Raw genomic sequence first — 25,715 nt, 5'->3', positions numbered from 1 at the left:
CATTTTCAACTTGATATAGATCCCACTTTGGTGATTGAGGTGCAACTCAAAGCTTCAATTTTGTTGGATGGAACCTCTACTCCTTCCACTTCAATTATCGCTAAGCTTTTGCTTGACGTTAAAGACTCCTTGGCATCTCCTCTCGAGATGCTAAGGTGAAAGAAACAACTCCCACAGTGAGAAAGACAACCGTAAAAGATAAATACTCTCACTCTATGAAAGGAACTACTATCCTCATTTGGAAGATTCCTCTTTGTTAGACCATCTACTAGCCAAATTAGAAAATGGACAAGATCCCATTGGGCCCCAAAAGGAAATGTGAAGATTAATGCCCTTATTAATGGCTTACTTTTGTTCTCTTTCTCTAATGTAATAGAGAGGAATGTAAACTCTGGTTGTGTTCAATGTACTAATTTTAAAACACTTTTATACTTTACAAATTGTGTTGTTATGTTCATGGATTCGAGTTGGTTGATGTATATTTTATGTTATATTTTGTAGCATTAAAGAATTACAGATGTGAAACTTGTTTAGGAGAAATGAGCCAATTCTCACCCACATTCCAATGACTGCCACATCCTACCTTATCTATTCTCTCTAATTAGCACTCATAAAAAGCCTCAAAAATGATAGCACGTATACTAATGGTCGATCACACATGCACTAATAAGTGATAATTTTATAACTTTCTTGGTTTTTTATAGATCCATTTGTACAAAGCGTTCTATTTTTTTGGTGAGTGGTTATTGGGGGGTGAAATTAAAGGGTTCCAAGTGAACGTTTTGAAATGACACTTTTAGACAGCCTCACTCTACAAGTTCTACAAAGAGCTCCATAAACGTGGGAAAAATGAAAGGTTAACTTTAAGCTCTTCACTCACCTACAAAAGTTTACTGAAAAATGACAAATTTTGAGATATGGATTAGGAATTGTAGGCGCACAAATATAACTTAGATAACTACTACCTTGTCTCCCTAAATTGTAATAAAAAAATCAACACCTTTAATTTTATTTCTAAAGAAAATGCATTTATTTTTCTAGAGAATAAAGCATTCCATACTTGTATTGACATCACTACTAGATCCTTTCAGTAGGTGCATTGAATTGTGATATAATTTTTATCATAAAAAAGAGTGCTAACAACTACTTTGTACATTGGCATAAAAATTGTAAGTGGTGTGGATTAAATAGTGACTTAACTATGTAGTTCTTTAGTCAAACTTATCATTTAAATCGAATTTAACTTTAGTTATATTTTAAATTTTTTAGTTTTTTTAATTTAATATTATTTTAGGTTTTCATATTGTTCATTTTAAACGGTTTAATTATGATTAGGATTAGGATAATGGATTAGGGTCAGGATCATGTTTACAATTTTAATTATCATATTATATTAAAAACTATAATTACTTTATTTTTCTAAATATCTTTTTGGCGTACCTATTGCACCTTAACAAGGTGTGATTGCTAGTTACACACATGCGCGTGCATGCACGCACACACGCACACACACACATGCACACACGCATGCACGCACGCGTGCACACACACACACGCATGCATGTACGGACGCACACACGCACGCACACACACATGCATGCATGTGCACGTGCACACACGCACATACACACATGTGTGTGTGCGCACATGCACATGCACGCGCGCACACACACACACACACACGCACACACACACACACACATAGAATAAAAATATGAGTGATCATATAGGCAAGAGTCTACAACACAATTTTAAATTGTGAGAAAATATAGATTAAATTAAAAAAATAAGGAAAATGGCGAAAAAGAGTATCTTGTGTGAAAAAGGCAGACTTACCTACGAAAAAGGCAGTTGTTAAGAATACAAACCCATTTTGTTTAGAACTAGGGCATCAAAAAATGCCTCTGTACAGAAAGCAAGGGCAATACACAACAAAAAATTTAAATCAATAATTGACAATACAATGGTATGCAAGAACAGATTTGAAGCTCTAGTCAAACTCCATAAAGAACACAATGCTAAGATTGAGAAGCAGTAGCAACTTGTCCCATAGATCTCCCTTCAAAAGATTGCAGAACCATTATTCATAGGCAAATTTTCAAAAATTGCCCCAAATGGATAACAGATGGAAAACTATCTAAAACCCTAGGAAAATTAAAAAACAAATATTTTCAAAAGATGAACAAGCTGAAGCATATAATCTAAGGGCAAGAGATCAAATAGAAGACATAATCACAAAAGCAAAAACAAAGATGGATAGATAAAACACCTTTTATGCAAAAACAAAATATGCAGTCTAGGTATTAAAGGAGAGTATGAAAATACTACACAAGATCCCATAACCTTGCTAGGGTTAAGAAAATCACTTCTCTGGCTGCCACAATTCTGAAGCCCTCCAATATATCAGAAGCTAATAGGGTATGCATAGCAACCAAAATACCTCCATGTCATAATCCTTTTTTGAATCAAGTTCCTCTAACCCAGGTCCATATATCTCGCCACATAGGAATACTATTTCTAAAAAACCAACTCAATTTAAATTTGGATCCTTTAGAGAAGAAATCTTAGAGGATAAAACAATCTTTACTAACTCTTCACAAGAATTCTCCAATAGTAGAATCAATAAATCTATAGAGAATAAAAAAATTCAAACCACCTTCTCAGATTTTGACAACTCTCAAATCCAAGTTATTAGCAACCAACACTCAAAAAAAAAAAGATGATCTGAATATTAGAAAGTTGGGATATATGGATATTAGAGTGGTCAAGGATGGAAAATTCTCAAACTGGTAAGTTGGATACAAGGAGTGTGCAAAGAATAGGTAAGTATTTCTATCATATCAAATAAATTGATTTATTTTCATTACAGAAATACTAATATTAGAAACAAAATTATTTATAATTCTTAGTGGTTCTTTAAAGGTTATTCATTGAATATTTTCCATTGGTACCAAAGCTAAATGAACATGAGATGAATCAAAATATAGTACCAACATAACTTTGTTGAAAATCTATGCCTCCTAAATTAGACCAAATCCAAATAATAGAACAAATAGGAAGAGATGTGGACAATCTCATAGGATTAGAAGTAGGAGATGACCCATCAAGTGATATCAAATTTCCACTGAATCTAGAAGTAGGATCCCTACAAATTAACAAAATGATCATGTATTAACAAATAGATCTATATATAACTTAACATTTGCAAAATATAAAGGTAAAATTAAGAGAATAAAAAATATGGATTCATCTAAACCAGAGGAAAAAATCAAACAAACTTCAAATCTGGAAAAATTGCTTGGAATAAGTAAAGGGAGAGAGGATTTCAAAGATGAATTAAACATTAAAGAAATGTGAGATAAAAAAAGGAGAAAAAGAAGAGGGAGAATTTGTAGATAGAGCAGAAAGAGGAAAGATAGAAAGTAGTACAGACAATGAAATAGAATGTATCTTAGTCACAAATATTTCTAAATGTTATCAAAAAATGAGAATCCTACAAGAATGTGAGTTTTGTCAAGAAAATAAAATACAATTCAAAGAAACAGAGACTAGCCTAAGAGATTATAATAAGAAAATTCACAATTTGTTACTAACAGAAATAGATATAAAGGATCAGCTAAAATTATGGGAGATAGCACATCTAGAGCATAAGGACTCTAAAAAGTCTGAAACACAAAAAGACTAGAGGAAAATAAATAGATCTGATCAAGAAACTAAGGAAATTGAATTTTATATTCATTAAGAGATAGAGCAACTAGCCATAACAGAGAAGCAGGACAAAACAGATCAGAGTAAGATGGGTAATACAGATAATATAGAAGATAACAATATACAAAGGATAGAAAAAGAATACTCATCACTAAAAGATGACAAAGAATAAAATAGAAAAGAAGATGTGTTAGAAAGAACCCACAACAAAGACAAGTACATCAAGGGTGCCACCATTCCACTAGCTTCTTCAAATCATTGGAGTAATGTGACAATAAAAAACAAGAAAAAGAAAAGATCATACAAATTCTAGAAAACCCCAGAAAATAGAGAAGATCCTTGGGTAAATGATGAAAACAAAAAACAACTAGACCAAGAAACATAACAACTCAAAAAGAGGATATTCAAATGCCTACTAAAGTAACATCCTTCCTTGATAAAATAGAGGCAACTAGTATAGAAGATCATAATGAATGGAAGAAACAGACGATGGGATATAATGAACAAATTATCAATAATCAAGCATCAAAGGAATTTGGAGTTTTAACAAAAGAGCAATGTCTAGAAAAGATGTCAAATTTAAATACACATCAAGGACAAGAAAGGGATAGAGACCAAGACTTGGCTAAAACTGAGATAGAAGAAAGGATTTGGAAGGAAACAGAAGAGGAAAAAGATTCAAAAGAAGTTAATACTACTAAGAGTTTAATAAAAGAATGAAACCACTAGGGAAAATCTAAGAATAGCAATGAATCAAAAAGGTGTTAAAAAACCAAAATGTGGCAGAGGAAAAAAAGAAGAGGGGGAGAAAGTCATTCCAGGAGCTGAGAACAACAACAGGTTCTCAGCAGGGCAAGCTAAGGATAAGAAAAAGATAAGTGAAATTATGAAAATTGGGAAGGGGAAGAACCTTCTGTTAGAGTGGGGTTGTCATTGCACCAAAAGATTGATCTTTCAATGCCTGATACAACCACTCAAATTATAGTACACATGAGGTGATTAAGCCCTTGTCACAAATCCCAAGGGGAGCACTAAATAAATTTTCAACAATCTCGAGCCCTCAGAGTTACCTGAGGGTTTGAGGATTTGAACCTGTAACCAAGATCTAATACCACTTGTTAGAGTGGGGTTGCCATTGCACCAAAAGATCGATCTTTCAATGCTTGATACAACCAATCAACTTATAGTACACAGGAGGCAATTAAGCCCTTGTCATGAATCTCGAGGGGAGCACTGAATAAATTTCCAACACCGTCCTATAGACCAATGAGGATACCAACATGGAATGCTAGAGGCTTAAATGTCTCTAGCAAGAAACACTTGTTAAAGTGTAACTTAACCTTATTCGAATAAGATATTATATTATTTAGGAAACTAAACTGAACAAATAAAAATGAAATAAACTAGAAAAGAAACTAGATAGTTGGAGTATGGATTTAGTAGAATCTAATGGAGCCTTAGGAGGCATAGGAATAATTTGGAGCCCTTGGAAAATATCATATACCAAAATAACCACTAAGAACAATTAGATGAGAAGCAAAATTAAAAGTTTTAAACACAACTTACAATTTACTCTCATTAATGTTTATGGGCCAATCCAATCAACAAATAAGAAAGAGATTAACTTACAATTTACTCACATTAATGTTTACAGGCCAATCCAATCACTAGATAAGAAAGAGATATGGAATGATATCAGTCATTTTATGGAAGTTAGTCTTTTACAATCGGTAGAGATTTTAATGCAACCCTAAAATTGGAAGAGAAATTTGAAGGGATACAAACAGTAAATTAGGTACTAACAAATTTCAAGAATAGGTCTAGAATAATAACTCATTAGACATACACACCAATAATGGGGTATACACCTGGAACAATATAAGAAAAGGTTTTTGTTATGTAGTAGAAATATTAGATATATTTTTTGTTAAAGGAGATCTAAGTGACATGGAACTAACATTATAAACCTCCATTTTACCCTATGTAGGCCCAAATCCTTTTGTAGTTAGAATAGAGCTCTTAGAGCCATTTAAACCAACAAGGAACCCATTCAAATGTTTAAAATGTGGTTTACAAATGACCGCTTCATGGATAATATGAGGAGATGGCCTGAAGAAGGAAATTTTAAAGGATCAAGAATGTTTTTTTTTCCCAAACTTAAATTATTAAAAGAACAAAACAAGATCCTATACTAGCAAAAGATGAAATCTATTAGAAATAAAAATCAAGAGAGAACTAGGTGGAGGCAGGGGACTACAATTTTTTTTCATAATAGCACCATAAATAATAGATAAGTAAACAAAATATTAAAAATTAAAAACAATGAAGGAAATGAAGAAGAGGACCCTGCTACGATAGCTAAGATATTTGTAGAATACTTTAAGAATATCCTAAACAACTTAGGTTGTTCTAATTTGAAAGCACAAGAAGCTATGTTGGAAAATATTCCCCAAGTGGTCACTACAACAGACAACTAATTTTTAAACAAACCCTTCACTCCAGAGGAAATCAAATGAGCTCTGTTTAGTGTGAATCCAGAAAAATCACCAGGACCTAATGGATTTCAAGCATTATTCTTTAAAAAATGTTGGGATATCATAGGAGTAGATCTCTGGAAAGTGGTAGAAGCATAAAGGAATGTTGGGTCAATATTGTTAGAGATCAATCACACATTTGTAATGCTTATACCTAAGAAATCAAATTAAGGACCTAAATATTTTAGACCTATAGAATTATGTAACACAATATATAAAATCTTATCCAAAACCTTAGCTCTTAGACTCAAGAGCATCCTCCTTGAGCTCATTTCAGAAGAACAAACTAAATTTGTACCAAGCAGATAAATTTTAGATGGAATAACAATCATTCAGGAAACCAAACACTCAGTAAAACTTAACAAAGAAACATGTATGCTAGTGAAATTAGACATACAAAAAGCTTACAATATGGTAGATTAGCAGTTCCTATGTAAAATATTAGAAGCTTTTGGGTTTTCTTGTCAATGGATAAACATCATTTTTAAATGTATATCAACTCCAAAAATTTCACTACTAATTAATGGTTCTCCATAAGGTTTTTTTTAACATCTCAAGAGGCATCAGGCAAGGTGACCCTATATCTCCTTTTCTGTTTATCATTATGGTAGAAGCATTTGGTCGTACAATAAGTAAAGCACAAATAGAAGGGAAAATTAAAGGAGTAATGGTAGCAGAAAACATCCCAAAGGTCTCTCATCAACAATTTGTAGATGACACAATTCTTCTAGGGGAAAGTACAATAATAGAAGCTTGGAACTTCAAACAAATTATACTAGAATACACAGAAGTATCTGGGCAAAAGGTAAATGTAGAAAAGTTAGAGATATTCTTCATCAATACTATATAGGAAGTAGAGGATGTCATTTGTAAAGAAATGGGATACAAAAAGGGTTCCTTCCCATGTAAATATTTAAGGATATATTTAGAAAAACACACAAAAAGTGTTATAACATGGAATAATATCTTAGAAAAAAATAAACAAGAAAATGGAAAATTGGAAAGGGAGATGGGTAACCAAAGCAAGAAGAACTTTGAAAATTAAAGCGGTTCTATTAGCCATCCCAACATACCAATTGTCATGTCTACCCTTACCTAAGAGTGTGAATACAAAATTAGAAGGAAAACTTAGAAATTTATTCTGGAAAGGATTGGAAGAGAAAATGAAGTTAGCACTTATAAAGTGGGAAGATATATGCAAACCTAAAGAATTAGGAGGATTAGGAGTCGAGAACTTAAATTGGCAGAATGAAGCATTAGGAGAAAAATTAGTAGGGTGAATGTACCAAGAAAGAAATAGTAAATGGCCTAAGATCTTGTATCATAAATATTTAAACTATACTTATCCAACATCTTTATTTAGAGTTGGAAATCCTCATAAAGGGTTAGAGGTATGGAACTTTATGATGAAATGCCGACACCTTATCAACAAATTCTTAACCTGGGATACAAGAAATGGTAACGAAGCTTTATCTTGGGAGGATTTTTGGGATGGGTACCCTCCCCTAGACTCTTTCAACTTACCTATTAATATCAAAAACTCCCTTGTGAACCTATGAGAAAGAAACTAGTTAATTAAAGAAATGGGAAAAGGGTAAATGGGGATGATCTGTGGAGATGGAGATCTTTGGAAGGTACAAAATTAACGAATGAAGAAAAACTAATCTTTGAGTAGCTTCTCAACCAACAACAAATCAATCACTACCTCAGACAATCTTTGGATAACACTATTTTAGCCATTCAAAATAATCCTAAGGGTGATCATGCTTATCATTAGGATTTAACGGTTCTAGTTATGAACCTTCTAAAATCCAAAAAAGTGGATAGACCCTGGCAAAGCAAGAAATCTTTAGATTGTGAAACAAAGGGAAGTGAATCGGAGGAGGAATTTGATGAGGATATAGAGGATGAGATTGTTGAGGTTGAGATTAAGAAGAGGAAGAAATGTGATCTAGGGAGCTCATTTAGGAAGAAAAGGAAGGATAAGGAGATCGATTCTGAACAAGACACTGATTCTGAAGAGGAGCAGGAAGAGGGTATTAAGAAGAGAGGTACATCGGGAAAGGTTTCAGGAAACAAGGGGAAGAATGTTGAAAGGGATTTTTTCCCTTGATGATGAACTCCTAATTAAGAGGGTGGAGAGAAAAAGGAAGAAAAGTGCTTGCTTAGGATTTGGATGCTGATAAAGGGCTTAAGGAGACTAAGTTGGATAGGAATAAATAGGGGGCATGAGGATTACCTTGCGCATAATAGAGATGATGAAGACTATGGTTTTTTGAAGGGAATCGTTGGTAACCTGGGGCTTATGATGAAGGATATTGGCAATCTAAAGTAGTAAATGCAGGACATCTCAAGAGATTTTGATCAGCTTAGCAGGATGACTAGGGGGGAGAGAAGGTTGGATCAGTACATTGATAGACTATCTGAGGTTAAGAAATTGGCCGATCAGAACTACACTATCTTGAAGATAGTGGTTGACAACTTTAACACCCTGTTGAACAAGCTTGAACAAGGTAAAGGCCAAGACTCTAAGGATATGAAAGAGGACCAGCGTTAGAGCAAGAGAACAAGGGCTAATTCCAAGAAGAATGAGGGCATGGAAGCAAAAAAGTTGGATGATATGAAAGCATCTGTAGAAAACATGAACATCCTAGCAGACCAAGCAATAGATATTCTGAAGACACTGTAGTTGTCTCGGGGTTGTCTTTTTTCTTTCCTTTTGTTGTCTTTTCATGCATAGTTGTATTCTGGCCTCTTGTTTTTAGTTTGTCTAGTCTGCTCTTTTTAAGGTTTTGAGGCCTTTTGTTTTCTGAGCTTCTCCGCTCTTGTTTCTATGATACTTTATACAAGGTTTCAAGTCCTTTAAAACCTGTTATTACATAATCAAAATAGTAGATCAATCACAATAATAGAGATGATATACTAATATGGGGTGCTTCTAAAGATGGTAAATATAGTGTTAAATAAGGATATGAACTTACCTCATTACAAAGATGGGAGAGAGCATGCATTCCCCTCAAGTTATTATTGGGATTCGACATGCTTGCCAAAAGCAAGAATATTCCTTTGGGCAAGAGAATACTAGCAACTGACAGGTTTAGGAAGATGGGCTTCGAGGGGCCATCGAGATGCTCACTTTGTAAAGAAATCAAAGAATCAACAGAACATATATTATATCAATGCCCATACACACAAGTTAGTTGGATATGGCTAAGTAAAATGTTAAATTGGTCTTCTTCATTACTAGAGAGATTAGAGGATCATCTAATTAGTTGGCATGTAGAGAGAAAAAGTAAGGTTTATGGTAAATTGTGGAATATTTCCCCTTCTATCCTTTAATGAGAAATTTGGAAAGAACAAAACAAACATATATTTGTAAATTCGAAACTCAATATTCCCTCCCTTCTCAATAAAGTAGAAACTTGCATAACAAAGGTTAGGAATAATCACTTAAGAAAAGTTATAAAAGATGAATGAACCTTTTCATAATGGAACGTTGAAATTAAAAAGAGTTGGATTTATTTAACCAATCCTCCTTTAACTTATCATAAGAAAAACCTACAAGCTCGAAAAGATTGTAGATGAGAATCATCACCTATTGGACAGAAAAAACTAAATTTTGACGGAGCATCAAGAGGAAATCTAGGAGAAGAAGGGATCAAATGATACATTTGCTCAAAGACAGGTGGATGGATACTCAAGAGAGAAAAACCAATAGGTATGGCAATGAATAATATAGTGGAATTAGAAGCACTTCAAGAAGGACTCAATCAAAGCCTAAAATTAGGAATAAAAAGACTAATCATCGAAAGGGACTCTCAAATTATCATCAATGAGCTAAGAAAAAGAATGACACTAAACTGGACTATTAACTCTAAATTGGAGATAGTTGCAAATATTATAGGTAAGTTTGAGGAAACGAGATTTCTTCATATTTATCGAGAGGGAAATAAAAAAGCAGATCACCTGGCAAACAGGGGTGCAGATGGAGAGGCTATTAATATTTTGGCATCAGAAATCATTCAGTAGTATGAGATCCTTCTCTTTTCTATATAACTTTAGTACATCATTAACCTATGATTTTTTTTGATACTCTTTCTTTTCTATACACATCTCCTTAGGATTATATTCAACTATTAGTTTTCTTTTATAATGCCCTAATATACTATAAAATAAAGATTCAAGATTATTGTGTGAACATCTGAACCAATATTAATATCCTACTAACCTTTATAAATTCCTAGACTAGAGTGTCATCGTGTTAAAGTATGGACATTAGTGTCATGGTTGAAGTCAAGATTACTAATCTAGAATCATCTAGACTCCTGTAGAAGGCAGAGTTAACTCATCGGTCTATTTAAGATCTTTTGTTTCAACTATCACCATTGTTTTGTCCTTTCTCCTTAGGTCATTATGGATTCTATTATTTCTTTGTATCATGTGTTAGAACCATAATTGGCGTTCATGGGTTTAGTAAAACCAAAGCACTAGAATAGGATTCTAAATCCTATCAATGATATGATGAGAGTTGCTATTAGCAGGGATTTAGGGGAAAGGTCCTTTGGTTATGGTTATACCTAGCATACCAATGGTGATGCTATAGGGTCTTTTATAGCTTGCATGTTTAGAGCTCGTATAGGTCAGTGGGAAATCATAAGGCTTTTTTATAATATTTTTGACCCTATTTGGTTAGAATGGCTTGAAGAAGCAATCCTGGGTGTCAATAGGAACTTGGAAATTCCCTTTGCAAAAATTTACATGATTAACCCCTAGGAAGTTTGGAGCTAGATGATGTGATGAGGCATCTAATTATGTATATCAGAGATGTTAATCACTTCAACCTGATATGGCCTAAGATGGAGGTGAGTATAACTTTTCTATTGTGTTGGAGAGGTATTGTAAAGACCCCTGGGACATCGGATGGCTACTACATTATCTTCATATCTTTGACTCTCACATCGAGCCTAGGGTAGTTTTTTATGACCTTAGCAACTTGGACTTCTCTCTACCAAATTTGTATAAATCCAACAGGGAGAAGATGACATAGGTCCTGGCTCCAAGCGCCATGGTAGTAGGTTGGAGGAAGCAGATGATATGATCATGGTTTATTGGAAGATTGAGAAAGATATTTAATGTTTCCTACCTTCTTTTTTATGTTTTTCTTATATCCTCAGGGGTTCTCAGGTTTTTTTTTTTGTTGCCTCGAATGGTGTTAGTTTGTTTTTGGTTGACGGGAGGGGGTTTTGAGAATCTTTTTGGATTTTTGCTCCTTTTGTGGTAGGCTTTGATCAATGTTCTTTAGGGCATCCCTTGGAAAACCAATTTTTATTAGAGGTAGGATGTATCTCTTTTGTAGTGTCCCTCATTCCTTGGCTATTGTATAGATTGCCAAGAGGATCTCTTGGTTTTTCTGTATTAGTTATTTAGTTTTTAGATTGTAGCTATGTATAAAGTATGAAAGGGAAATATCTACTTATTCGTTAGATGTTGATAGTAGATTGTTCTCATGAGCTTACAAAATACTCTATTTTTGTATTATATCATCTTGAGAGTAATAGAATATTGTTCTTACTCTTATGGTTTGCTTAGCCTCTGTATTGGTTTTGCTTAGGAAGATATTCAAAATATAATGAAATTACGTGATCAGAATTGAATTAGAGGTTCATAAATTACTAATGAACATGTTAATAGCTCTTAATCTAAATTAAGAAATGAAAATGTTAAAAGTAAATAGAAGCTGAAACAGGGGACAAGATTTTAATGAATAAAGCACCTTTTTATTGAATAAAAATTAAAGCAAGTATTTAAGCAAAATAACCTAAGTAGCATGCACCATTAGTAAATCCAATCGAAATTTGGAAAACTAATTTAAATTGAAAATGAATAATATTTCAATTGAAATTAAGTAGGAAAGCTTGTCAAGAGTGAATAAAATTTGGCATAATAATTCTAATTATAACAACAATTAACAAAATAACAATGGTTTTGTTGGCTATCTTGTCATTAATATGACCCTTGTTATATTTCTGTCATTTCCAAATAGTTTTAACATTAAAACATTTAGAATATTGGTGCCTTATTTCAGCACTCAGAGCAATCTGATGAGAAATGGTTATGAATAATTTACACTCTCATCTCTCCATTCTATTTTTGAGATTTCTATATTGTTCCAAAAACTCAAAAATTTTGTTCTCCTTCATCGAATAACCCCAATTGCAAGGTAAAGAAAAGTTTAAACACTTCAATGATTACTCTTATTTAGACTAGCAATTGAAATGAGGGTGAATTTTTTAGCAAAATATTGAGGCTATGAAGAAAGAAATAATTTTAAAGCTAAAGGAGGTTAGCTGAAAGGAGACAGCTAGTCAAGCATATATTTATCAAGAGTTCAAATTTCCTTAAGAAGCAAATATGGAGTCACAAAGAAAGAGAAACCTTTCAAGTTGAAAATGTAATCAAAGCAATTGTACAAAAATGAATACAAGTAAATCATTGTAAAGAATTAATAATTTTGAAAAACCTATAACCTGGGGTATGCCCCTTTGGTAATGTAAAAGTGTATAGGACAAATGTCCCGGGCAAGACTGAAGGTTTTCTTCTTCATTCTTTCCTACCAGTGCCTGTTTGAACAAAGTCAATGTAAACTTTTTTAGTTAAATATGTATAAATAATATGGCTATGAGCTTTTATCGGCAAAAAAAAAAGAGTGATCATATATATATATATATATATATATACAAAAATTAAATGAAAAAATATATAATAAACAATAAGAATGAAACTTATTAATTTATAATATATATAACCATATGTATGTGCAAATGCACATATACTCATATATAATTATAAATATATAAAAACATGCTACATAAAAATAAGACCAAATAATCTCTCTCCCTCTTAACACACACACACACACACACACACACACACACACACACACACACACACACACAATTAATCCAATTCAATAGCATACAAAAAAAATGAACCCAGTTAACCCAATTATATAACACTAAATATAAACTAAATGAATACAAAATAAATGTAAAATTAAATGAAGGAAGGACATGTGTGTGTGGAAAAGAATGACAAGCACTACTAAGTGAAAGGGGAAAAACAAATTAAAGATATGAGAATAAAAACATATGTGTTTGTAAAATAAGTGTGTGTGTGTAGGGTTCTATTTATATACATACTTAGTTCACACACACACACACACACACACACACACACACACACAGGGTGGTGCATGTGTTAGAGAGAGAAAGAGAGAGAGAGTGAGTGTAAGAGAAAGAATATAGAAATTGAAAACAACCACACGAAGGGCTAACAAACAAACACAGGAAGTGAAAAGAAGAACAGCATGAAAATGAGATAACAAGAGAAGAAAATCAACAATCACTAAAGGAACCAACCTAAAGAACATGGCAATGAGCAAAGGAAATAAAGAAGGTATATGATATACACACCAACAACAAATAAGCCACCCACTAGGTTAGGAGGAAAAAGGGGGAGGAGGGAGCCTAAAGTCGACAAAGGCAAAGCCCTAGAGTAGTAGGAAGGCAACCACACATGAGAAGAAAGAAGAGAGACAAATACAAAGGGACACAAGTTAGGAGGAAGAGGTAGAACTTCTAAGGAAGGATAATAAGGGACACTATGATGGACTTAACATGCACCCTTCATCCCAATTTTGCAAGAATTGTTGCTAATTTTGATGGCTTCCTTGATTTTATGCTTGAAAAAATTATCTTCCTTAGACAAGATCCAAGTGCTCTCAACACAAATTTGGTGCTTGGTGGAGAACGAGTAGTCTACAATGGAAAACTTGAGGACCCGACCATGTCTAATATCTACTCCATGTTCCTTAATTCTTGTGTAAAACGATCTACCCATCTCGCCCATGTAAGCCCCCCTACAAGAACAATCAATTTTGTAGACACCAGACTCAAGAAGAATGTCTTTGGGTCCTTGAGAGAAGGGGTCTAAAGCTCCATAGTGACGAAAGGTTTAAAGGCACATTGAAGACCTTTCCTACTGTGGATCTTAGAAATATTTTTAGATAGGCCTTCAATGTAGGGTAAGGTTGTGACACAAGTGGAGGAACAAGGAGGGGGGTGGGAATTGAAAAGGAAAGGAGACGAGAATGGTGCATGGCCTTGGAAATTTGTTGATGAACAATCTTCAATCTCTACAACCTTTGTTTGTAACTTATTTCCTTTAGTGAAGTTGGTTTATCCTATAACATTTGAAGTCACGTAGGAAAGTTTGCTTATTTACAAGTACACATTACTTAAAAAATGATCAAGAATAAGTTCAAATAAGGTTTTGCAATTACATATAACAATCCTAAATAAAGTTGGTATCATCGTTAATAAATAATAGAGTTAATTAGACTTTGTATGATATATTTTGTATTTTGTAGTTACGAACAACAATTCTAAATAATGTTGACATCATCATCGAGTGGTGAAACAATTTAGATTTTAATATTAAATTTTGTAATCATATAAGAGATGATGAAGTCAACTAGATTTCATAGAATAAAGTAGATAAATAATTTTTAACATCATCGAGGCTAAACATAGCTTATGGGACAACCTTCCAACTTAAAACAACTTTAGTAATTCAATTTTTTTTGGGGCAAGCTAATGATAAGTCTCCCTAACTTCTCAATGTTCTCCTTAATGAATAAGTTATGCCAAGATCGGTCAGATATAATATCCAAAAAATTGACCTTGTTGTTGTATGCATCACATTCTAAAATGAAGTGTTGTTATGTTTCCACCCTCCAAGAATCACAAAACATGCAAATTGCCTCTTTCCAAGACTCTTTTAACCTCCTTCCAACGTTCGATCTCACAACAGAGTTGATGATAGTTGGTTCTGAGTCGTGCAATAAGAAATTTAGCCTTCCAATAAATGTTTACAACTATCTATGCTTTTTGGAGTTGATCACATGTGTTATTGAATTCATTCATACAATAAGTTATTTTCATTCCAATTCCTTTTCCCCAATTTCTCTTGTAAAATTCCTCCATAATGAAAATCTTTATTTCTTTATTATTTGTAGGACACTTAATGAAATGAATATTCCATTTGCTCATCCATTACATCCAAGTTTGTATAATATATCATTAAATACCACTTTAAGCCATCTATCTTCAACCATTAAAAACCACTTTAGACCTTTTTATATTCGAACATAAGTTGCAACGACGTTTATCCAAAATCAAGACAATACCCCACAAAGAAACTACGTTAAGCATATGATATGATAGATTTTAATGACGTCCACGAGACTAAAGTAGTCTATGGGACCCATGCAATCGCCCTCCCGAGTCAGGAGCCAAACTAGTTAGTTGCAAAGTTTTGGTTAACTTGTCTCTTCTTCTCTGAATTTTGATAATCAACTCCGCTGTTCTCTTCACTTGATCTTCCTCAAATAAATAGTTGAAGTCCTTGTTCTGCAAAATTTTTGTATAATCAGATCTGATGTCGTTGTAAGCCAAGCATTCCATGACAAAGTGTTGCTCTGTCTCCACTGTTCCCATATTGCAAAATAAACATGTTCTGTCTGCCCACTCTTCCTTTGGAACTTGCCATCTACCAGTTTCACATCGCAGCTGATGTGAACTAGTTCTAATTTGTGCCATCAACATTTTTGCTTTCCAGTTAATAGGTGCTCTTATATAGGCCTTTTCATCATGACTAGAAGTGGGATTAAATTCTTTAATGTAATCAGATTTTTTCCTCCCTATGTGTCTTGTCCACAGAATATTGCGAAATTTTTCATTGACAAACTTTTTTATTTCTTTAATGTTATCCGGGCAAGCTTGGATGTTGATATCCCATTTTTGCATCCATTTGTCATTTTGTTTCATCCATGTGCTTTTCCGCCTCACAAGTTTTTCCTCTATTACCAACTTGGGCCAACGATGTGTTTCTAGACCTTGGGTTTTCTTTAAATAGCTTAGCATTCGGATCAATGCGACGACTTCTAATGGAAAGGAACCCACCTCCGCCAAAAGGATTTCATACGGAACTGTGGTCTTGACTTTAAGATTGCATGTGATAAAGTGTTTTTGAATTCTTTCTACTTGCCGCCATTTCTGTTTGGACATACTACCGCCCCACACTTCACATCCGTATAGAATAACCAGAGTGACCAGCAAACCAAACAGAGTTTTCATGGTCGTCCAATCTCATAATTCTGCGTTCCTGCACTTGTTTTGTAAAGAGTATAACGCCTTCCAGCCCCCTTGGATTCTTTTCGATCTACAAGTATCCCAATTGAGTTTGTTATGAAAATCGATGCCCAAGTATTTGTACTCTTCCACAATAAAGAGTCCTCCTCGAAGAGAGTTGGAAAAAGTGCACTACAAGTTCAAATTGCAACGGTTTTGCCGCCCATCTTTAATTAATTCCGTTTAACTCAATTGTAATCTTCTTGTATACGAAGAAGAATATACAGTAGAGGAGTTCAGATTCAGGCTATGTGACTTCGAGATCTGGATAATGATTTCAGAGCAATGGGATATCCAAGAAGCAGGCACGCTTCTACAGTAGATATCACGCCTTCCTCCCATATGAATTTGCGCTCTTCATCTAAAAGAAGACAGAGAAAAAGTGACGAGAAAGAGAATGCAACTGCTGCTAGGACGAAATGCTCGAGCTCGGTTTCCGGGAAGGGTTTGGTGAAAAGAAAGCGGACTTGTCTGCAGATCAGGGATACCAATTCCACAGCAGAGGTTTTTCCGGAGATTACTGTTGACGGAGAAACAGGATTTGGGGCTAATCAACAACAGGACGAGGGTTTACAGCAGCTTAATTCCAGAGACGAGGGTTCTGCTCATGCATTAAATGATGAAAATGATGCACAACCGAGCTCCAGAGAGTGCCCGGTTGAAGATCAGTCGGTTTTATGTGCCACCTTGAAGGTATGTTTGCGATGGTTCCCATTGCTCCCGTGTTATGAATTTATTTGAATCTTTTTAGTTTGAGCTGAAGAGGCTGAGCTTTCAAGCCCTAGATCATGCTACGTAGTCCTGCCAAGGCTAGACACCCTTAGGAACTTCTTTGTAGGAGGTTTGCCCACCCAGTTGGCCCTGAGCTTAAGAAGAATGAGATGGGTGCAGAGGGAACTAATTTGGTCTTATGCTCAAAAACCGATCATAAACAGATGGTTACTAGACATTTTTATATAAATCTTTGGCAACTGCAGTTAAATCGTTAAGGTTCAATTGCTTGATCTGGATCTCGTAGACTTAAAAACATTATGTTTTTAATTAAAATTTAAAAGCCAACAAATTTTAAATATTAAACTGTCGTTAAACATGGGGTAATATTTTGTGAAAGTGTTAAGATCATCCGTGTTATATGATCCCCATCCTCGAAAGGGGTTTTGAAATTTAATTTTTATGGGGTGGCATGCGGCAACTCTAGTAATGCTATTCTAATCAGTAAAGGCTGTTTTATTAAGGGCGGTTAGTTTACTTTTCTATGAAACTAAACAATGTTGTGGATTAGGAAGTGGTGCAATTAAAACCAGACTTAATTTTGACCAACCGTGAACATGAAAGGACCAAACATAGACATAATGATAAAGCTTTGCCTGTTAAAACTCCAATCCCAATCGATGACAAGCAGGAGTACTATACAGATACTGTGATGACGAAAACAACTGATGCATATTATGATAACTTTTACTGAACTGAGATTCATGACTCTTTTTGTTAAACTAAGATAAATATCAGCATTAGAACTTCACCATGCAACAATGAATGTAAACTCATGATCAGTAACATAATTAAAAGAAACCAAAACGAAGATGTTCAGTGTACATCATTTCAACATATGAAGCACAATGGATGAATGCAGATCAAACGAACTTAAAACAACTTTAAAGACTTAATGGCACATGATAGACAAATGAATATGAAAAACAAACAAATCAGTGATAATAACCATCCATAACACCAAAGACATCCTGATTGGAAATCTCTGCGGAATAAAAGCACTCCAAGTTATCTCGGTGGTTTATCTGAAAATTTTCAAGTTTACAATGTCTCACTGGCTATATAGTCTCACTGACAATGCTATCTCACTGATAGACTATTGAAATATCTTACTAGCATAGCAGAGTGCCTCACTGGTAATGTGTTTCACTAACAATGTGCTTTGCTAGCTGTCATAGTTAATTTCTTTACAAACCAATACAGAATACTATCCGTGTTTCTTTCAATAACATATTCTGGTCTTGCATCGGCTGAGACTCAGAGTCATATGTAAATGAACAAAATGTCGCAGAACATAATATAATAATTCATTAAGCATATTAATGTTTTTACACCTAATGATTAATTATATTAAATTTAAATTCAATACGATGCCATTCTTTCAACATTAACTGCTAATACAAAAGATGATCACAATATCTCTACAATGGTGAATAAAAAAATGATTCTTTTTAACACAATGTAACACTCATGATTTGTTTGCTTGAACAAGTGTGGAAAAGATATCACAGAGATTACATGCTTTATTAAATGATCCACAAAAACAAACTAGGGTGAAGAGATAACTCCCGTCTTTCAACAGAAAGTAACCAAATTTGGTATTGATAGACCAAAAGAACTCAAAAAATCTTGAAATACCGAAAAACCCTTGACTTGGGTTTAAAAACAAAATGAACTGAACTCTATTTTTAATTTTTTTTATAACAAAAATGAATATACTTTTAACCTAAGTCACAGGAATACATCGAATTTCATCAATGAAATTCAAATTTCAGTGAATTTATACCCTTTTCCAAACTTCATCCAAATTTTATGATATTTAATATAATATTATTTTATTTTAAAATAACATCCAGCTGTTTAGTTTAATTATTTAGCAATTTCAAAACTATTTTGACAATTTTGTGGATAAATTACTAATATATAAAAATTAGTAAATTTAATGGCAATTTTTTTTTTGAGTTTTTATCCTTACCGAATTCCATCTGAATTTTATGATGGACAAACTTGAATTTGAATTTGAACCTTGTGACTTAGCTTTTTACTGCACCTGGATATTTGAGATCCTGATAAAAGAAAAAGAGCTTTTTGATATCTCAATAAAAACAGAACAATAAAAAACTAATACAAAACTAAAAAACAAAACTATTACCAAACTCTAGAAACCAGTTCTTGGGTTTGATGGATTTTGACATGAGTTTGATGCAGCACTAATATAGTTCCACTGTATCCATATACAAACACACACATCAATGCTCAACTGAATGCTAACCTTATGCCATATGTGCATACCGTGTGTTTATACCAAACATATATTTATACCTTTTTTGACATCAATGATAAAACCTTGTGCCAAGGGGTCTAACATATTTGTGATCTGTTTGGTATCGAATCATTGTTATCAAATGAAGCTTCTGTCATATTGATCAAGCCCCATCAATGGAGAAAGTGAAGTTCCAAAGTGTTGAATTATAGTATCGGTCAGATCTGATCAAAGAAATATCAGTATACATACATACATACATATATATATATATATATATATATATATATATAACAAATCCTGATCAGATCTGATAAAATGATGATTCATTGCCTTGCCCAGATTGGGCATCTATCCCTGTGCTTAGTCTGATCAAAGATGACCAACATTATACATATCTGCGATCATGTGAATGATGATCATTGTCCATGTATCAATATAAATATTGCTCTGAGATCGAGTCTGCATTTTGTGCGCCCAGAAATGATTATAATGGAGAGTTATAATGCCCTGAGGTTATCGGGCTCTTAACCATAACCATCTTGTGTTACCAAGAGTCATGTCCACGTAGGGACATGACCCTACTGGGCACATGCCACGTAGAGTCATGTCTCTACATGGACACGACTTCTCTTATTCATATTTATATTGGTTCGATCATTGAGAGAAAGCATCAAATACAATTCATGTTATTATCTCAAGCAACTGCAATTACAATATAAATATATCATCATCAGCAGTCTTCTGTAGATCAAAGCCAGTGTTATAGATAGTGATCTTGTACAGATCGATAACCTGTTCATTGTGATTACTGCTCACAGCATCATCTAGTGAAGGAGTTTTTGGCAATCTACACAATCATCGCACAGATATATCAGTCAATATCTTGATTACTTAAGTAAGGACAGATTGTCATACAAATAACTGAGAACAAGTAAATCAGAATACTCTATCTAAAGATCCTACATTCCTTAACACAAAGTAGATAATAAGATCAGGTATATATTACTGAAAATTGTCTTATTATTACAAAGCTCAATTAAGGAATCAATCAGCCATAATATTCGTTCCTTTGCTATCAGTGATCTTTAGCTCTTAATCAATCATTAAGCACAACGACCATGATACTATTGAAGAGGCACACAATTAGTTTGAGGAGGCAATGGCTAGTTTGGAGAAGACACCTCTTTTGGGCTGTGACTCATTGTCCTCCCAAATGCCTATATAAGGTAGAAACTTATTTGGCGGAAGGCATTGATTGAGATAAGAAGATCAAATCATAAGAAAGACATATATACATGCAATAGGAACCATATATTGTGGACTTACAGCACGCCAGTTTTATACTATGGTATTGTTTCCATGTATAATGGGAGAATCTCATGTACACTTGCAACCTTTGAATTAATATGCATTTAATGATTTTTATCACAGTATTATAGACATATTGTTGATTTAGGAATGGTTTAATATAGGAAAGGTGTATAAGATGTTGTGCATATTAATATTCTTTGACTGCTATAATTGGCCATGGTAGGGGAAATAAGGGATTACAAATAAGGGAACGGTGATGGGGTCACCTTCTAAACATGCCACCTCATGTTATATGTTCAGAGATTCCCATGGGGCCAAAGGGGTACGAAGTGTACTGCCTTTGGCCTTAGGAAGGATGGACTTCATGGATTGTGAATACTTCTCATGCCCTCTATAATGGAAAACAATTTTAATAAGAATGCTCAATCATTGGAAGTAGGATAGAAGTGAGGGGAATTGTTATAGGAAACCTCACTATGTAGCCTGCCCCCCCACTCCACCCCACCCACAACACCCCACCCTACCTCACCCTCATATGAGTGGCATGGGCCACATGAGGCCAAGAGGACTTAGGGTAGAGGGACTTTAGGGCACACTATCAAGTCACCCTATCTTATTTCTCCAATGTTTGAGTCTTCTTAAATTGATTTAAGTTAACTAGTGATTAGATCTACACATCTAGTATGCTTATTTCTAACTAAAGATACGTATTTTGTGAATTTTGATAATAAATGATTCCTAATTTGTTTGCAGGGTCTCAATTAAATTGGAAGGTATCTCAAAACCTTACTTGTTTCAATTACAAAGTGTGACCTGGGGCAAAATTTGGGTATCCATAATTTGCGAACATTATATAGTCATTCTTTCATGTGTGACATCGATTATGCTGGCCAACCATAGAGAGTATATTTATTTGTGATATTTTGGTTTCTTTAAACCATTTCTTTGTGGTTTGTGATGTTTTCTTCACGGCGTTTGTTGCCTTTGTGACCATGTGGTCATTTAGTGGGTGTGATGTTTGTAGGATTGCTTTATGGCTAGGTAGAAGAGTGGTGGTACGAGACCTCAGAGCATTGGTTGAGGAAAAATTTCCATTTTATGTAATTTGTCTAAATTTGTTGAAAAGTTTTTTTGGTCAAGGAGTGCTTGTCTTGTGGTTCTTAGTTTGGGATGTAGTGAAGCACTTGCTTCTTCTAGCCTTTGATAATGGCGGTGAAGCTCGATGAATGAATAAAGTCTACTTTCTAAAATAATTTTAGTGATGCATTGCAATGTGAACAACTCATAGACCTTGTTTGGACTTGTGGAAGGTAACCAAGCATCTTCCCATGGCTCATTTGAATGAGGTTCTATATGGCAAGTTGCTTTACTTTGTCATCTTTGGAGGTTTTAAAGCTTTCCCATTTAGAATGCCATTAATGGGCAATAGTTCTTGATCTTGATGAATGGTGGCTTTATCTCCTTGGCTGATCCTAAATTAGTTGTCATTGGGTTTAAGGATGGAGCGATTTTTACTATTGAAGGGCATATGTTTTCTAATGATGGTTTGGGAGGTAGCACTTTAGGTTATGGTGTTGGTGGTTGGGGGATAGCTTTTTAGCAATTGATGATGGTTGGGCTAATGTTTTTGCCTGTTTTGATTTGTCTATGGATGTTTTTATTGGCTTTTGGTTATATCCTCTCATATTGTTTTCCCCCTTGTGTGGTAATGCAGCATTAAGTATATAGTTTTATATTTTGTATCTATGTTGTTATTATTCTCATTTAGGGACCCCTATAGAACCCTTTGAGTGTTAATTTGATTTTATTTTATAAAAGTAAAATCTAAAACGTTTTTTTATTAAAGTTAAATCTAAAACCAAAATAGAAAACAAAAACAAAAATCAAAACTGTAAAATCAAAACCAAAAAAAGTGTGACGAAACATATGTTTCTCAACTACTCAATGCTCCAAGATCATCTGAATGCCACTATAGATAGAAACCTTCAATTCCATTGCAAATGAAAATATACATGCTACTGCACATCTTCACCATTAGCAACTACATAGGCCACTATGGTTGTAGACCTTCAACATTACCAATATTAATTCATAAGCCAATATAAATACATGGTTCAGGTAGAAGACAAAATACTATTGAAGTAGTGATAAGATTACAAATAAAATAGAGACTAAATCAAGATACTAGTCTTTAAACATGAATTGTGGTTGTTGAACATAGATGGGGTTTGTTTTTGTAAAGAATGGGGCACATTTAATAGGATAAAAATGTAAACCCTACTTAGCAAAAAACATATTTTTGACAAATTTTTTCTTTTTTCCTTCAAAAATTTGTACGGTTGCATATGTATGAATTAATTGATGATTTAGAAATAATCTTAGTTTCTCTAATACGTCTAGATTTCAAATTTTTATAATAAATCTAGCAAGATTTGCAACGTAGCTCACATACATCTTTAAGGGTCTGTTTGGTTTGTGGAATTGTTGAAATCGAGATTTCTACAAATCTCGATTCAGCCAAATCAAGGTTTTGCAAATCTTCATTCCTATTTTTGGGATTTTACTTGAACTGTTTGTTTCACTCGAAAGATGAGTGGGAAGATACATTTTTATGCGTTTGGTTCCTCAAATTGAAATTGGAATTAGAACACAGAATCATGCAATGGTTTGAAAACATAATTAAAAATTAGATATGTAACATCATTTAGATGCAATGGCTTAAATTGAGAATTTGTTCTCTAATGTCATTCAGATGAAATACTTTAAATTTAGAATCAGACAATATATCTCTCACATATTTGCATTTTCTCATTTTAACTCTTTTTTCCACATGATTCCTCTACTTCATTCCTAATAATGTGCTTTGAGAAATTTCTAGTACCGTGGGCTTAAATTTGGAATTAGAGAGATAAGTAGAATTAAAATAACAATTTCAACTGAGTGATAAAATAGAAATAAATTTGGTAATGGTAAAATAGAAACTTACGTAGCATCCATTTGGGGTTTGTTGCAGGTAATAGCGAAAGCAATCTTTAGCGCCATAGTGGAGCACAAGGTCACACATTAGTCGATTGTGAAATCACATTGAAAATAAACGATTAAATTTGATAAACTTGTGAAAGAGTATGAGACATTCTCCTTCGCCTTGCTACTACGACTCTTAAAACCCTCAGAAATTTTCATTAGGGTTTGGTTGCAATTTGGTATCCAACCAAGATCAAGAAAATTGTAAAAGATCTATGATTTGATAGAACAGACCAGAAAAAACTTATTAAATTTTTAAAAACATTGCCAATCGAAATTGACACTCATGAATTTAATAGAGAGAAGTAAATCATGTAATACTACTCATCCTTTCTGTTGAGATATGATAGCTTCGGTCAAATTATATTAGATACTATTTGCTCATATATGTGAATGTATGTTTAACATACATTCACACGTATGTGCTTGTCATAATAAATCTGGGAATATACTTGAAAACCGATCAGCATAATCATATGAGAAAATGAACTTGATGCATATATATATTCTTATCTTGCTACATATAATAATGATCGGTTAAGGCATATTGCTAATCATATGAGTAATCACTTGCTAGTTAGTATTTACTAACTAATCAAATCCTTTTGGATCGGATTAGTTAGTGCATATTAACTAACAAATGCTTAAATGACTTTTCATTTGAATAGTCATGTAATGTCCCCATCTTTTTAGCAACTCAGTGGAGTTCTTAGCCTTTACGTTCTCCAAAGGCTAAGTGGAGAAATAAGAAATTGATTAAATTAATTTCTTATAAAGTCATTAAATAAATTAAAATTAAAAGGTGACTTTATATTTAATTAATTTAATTAATGATTGTATTGCAAGGAGAAGTTTCTAGATAGTGCATTAATTATTGGAAAAGGAGAAGCCTCTAGTAATTTAATTTTCTAGAAGCACAATTAATTATTGTATTGCAAGGGAGGAGTTTCTAGAGAGTGCATTAATTATTGGAAGGGGGAAGCTTTTAGTAAATGCAATTAATTAATATTTTATTTCCTTCTAGAAAGGTGAAGGAAAAGTATAAATTGAGGTGGGAGCTTCATTGTTTAGCATCGGATTATTGTGAATTGCATTTGACAAGAGCTTGGAGGTGTGAGTTATAGATTTGTTCTTGGCATTAGAGGACGTCTATCCTCTCTTGTGACATTCTAGATGTCATTCCCTTGGGGTTTGGCCTTTGGAATTCATTGCTATGTATTTGATTTTATTAGTTTGAGAACTAATATTACAGGGTGCCCATTACAGTGGTATCAAAGCTTTCTTGCAAAGTGTTTGACAAAATGTCAAACAACTGAAGTATAAAAGATTTTGGTGTTTGAAGAAGTTATAACCTATTGGGCTCATTATAGTGGTACCAGAGCTTGCTTGCAAAGTGTTTCACGAAGCTATAACCGGTTGGAGCCCATTATAGTGGTATCAGAGCTATAAGTCTTGTCATCCTATGGAGGTCTTATAGGGAATTTGAAACAACATGTATGTTTGAGCATGCGACAGGGGTTTTATAATTTCCACAATACTAGAGCCAGGTTAATGCCCATTACAGTGGTATCAGAGCTATAAGTCCTGCCATCTTGTGGAGGTCTTATAGGGAATTTGGGACAGCCGGATAGAGGGAAAAGTGTTTGACAAAATGTATATTTGTTCAGATCAGGATGTAATGTTCAGACAGTTACTGGGTACATTAGAGGAGGGACAACGTATGCAACATGAGCAGAATAGGCGAATGGATATAATGTTGCAGCTTATGGCTAGATAGATGGGCATCAATATTGAAGATTTGTATGTGAGATCTTATGGTGTTGCTCTAGTGTATGAGGTAGTTGATTCCTT

At 33.8% G+C, this 25,715-nt stretch overlaps 1 protein-coding gene across 1 annotated transcript in view; it reads left to right on the top strand.

Annotated features, from left to right (window-relative positions):
* Nucleotides 1-16,655: 16,655 nt before the first annotated feature.
* Nucleotides 16,656-25,715, top strand: part of LOC149551812 (uncharacterized) — a 126,869-nt gene continuing 117,809 nt past the window's right edge. Inside the window, exon 1 of the mRNA XM_089787317.1 lies at nucleotides 16,656-17,185. Coding sequence (XP_089643443.1) covers nucleotides 16,778-17,185 — 408 coding nt within the window. The 5' untranslated portion in view covers nucleotides 16,656-16,777. The remainder of the gene's footprint in view (nucleotides 17,186-25,715) is intronic.

Source organism: Cupressus sempervirens, chromosome 6 (genome assembly GCF_028749045.1).
Source record: "Cupressus sempervirens isolate cs-2001-9-10 chromosome 6, ASM2874904v1, whole genome shotgun sequence".
Classification (NCBI taxonomy): Eukaryota; Viridiplantae; Streptophyta; class Pinopsida; order Cupressales; family Cupressaceae; genus Cupressus; species Cupressus sempervirens.
This window is presented reverse-complemented; position numbering and strand designations above follow the sequence as displayed.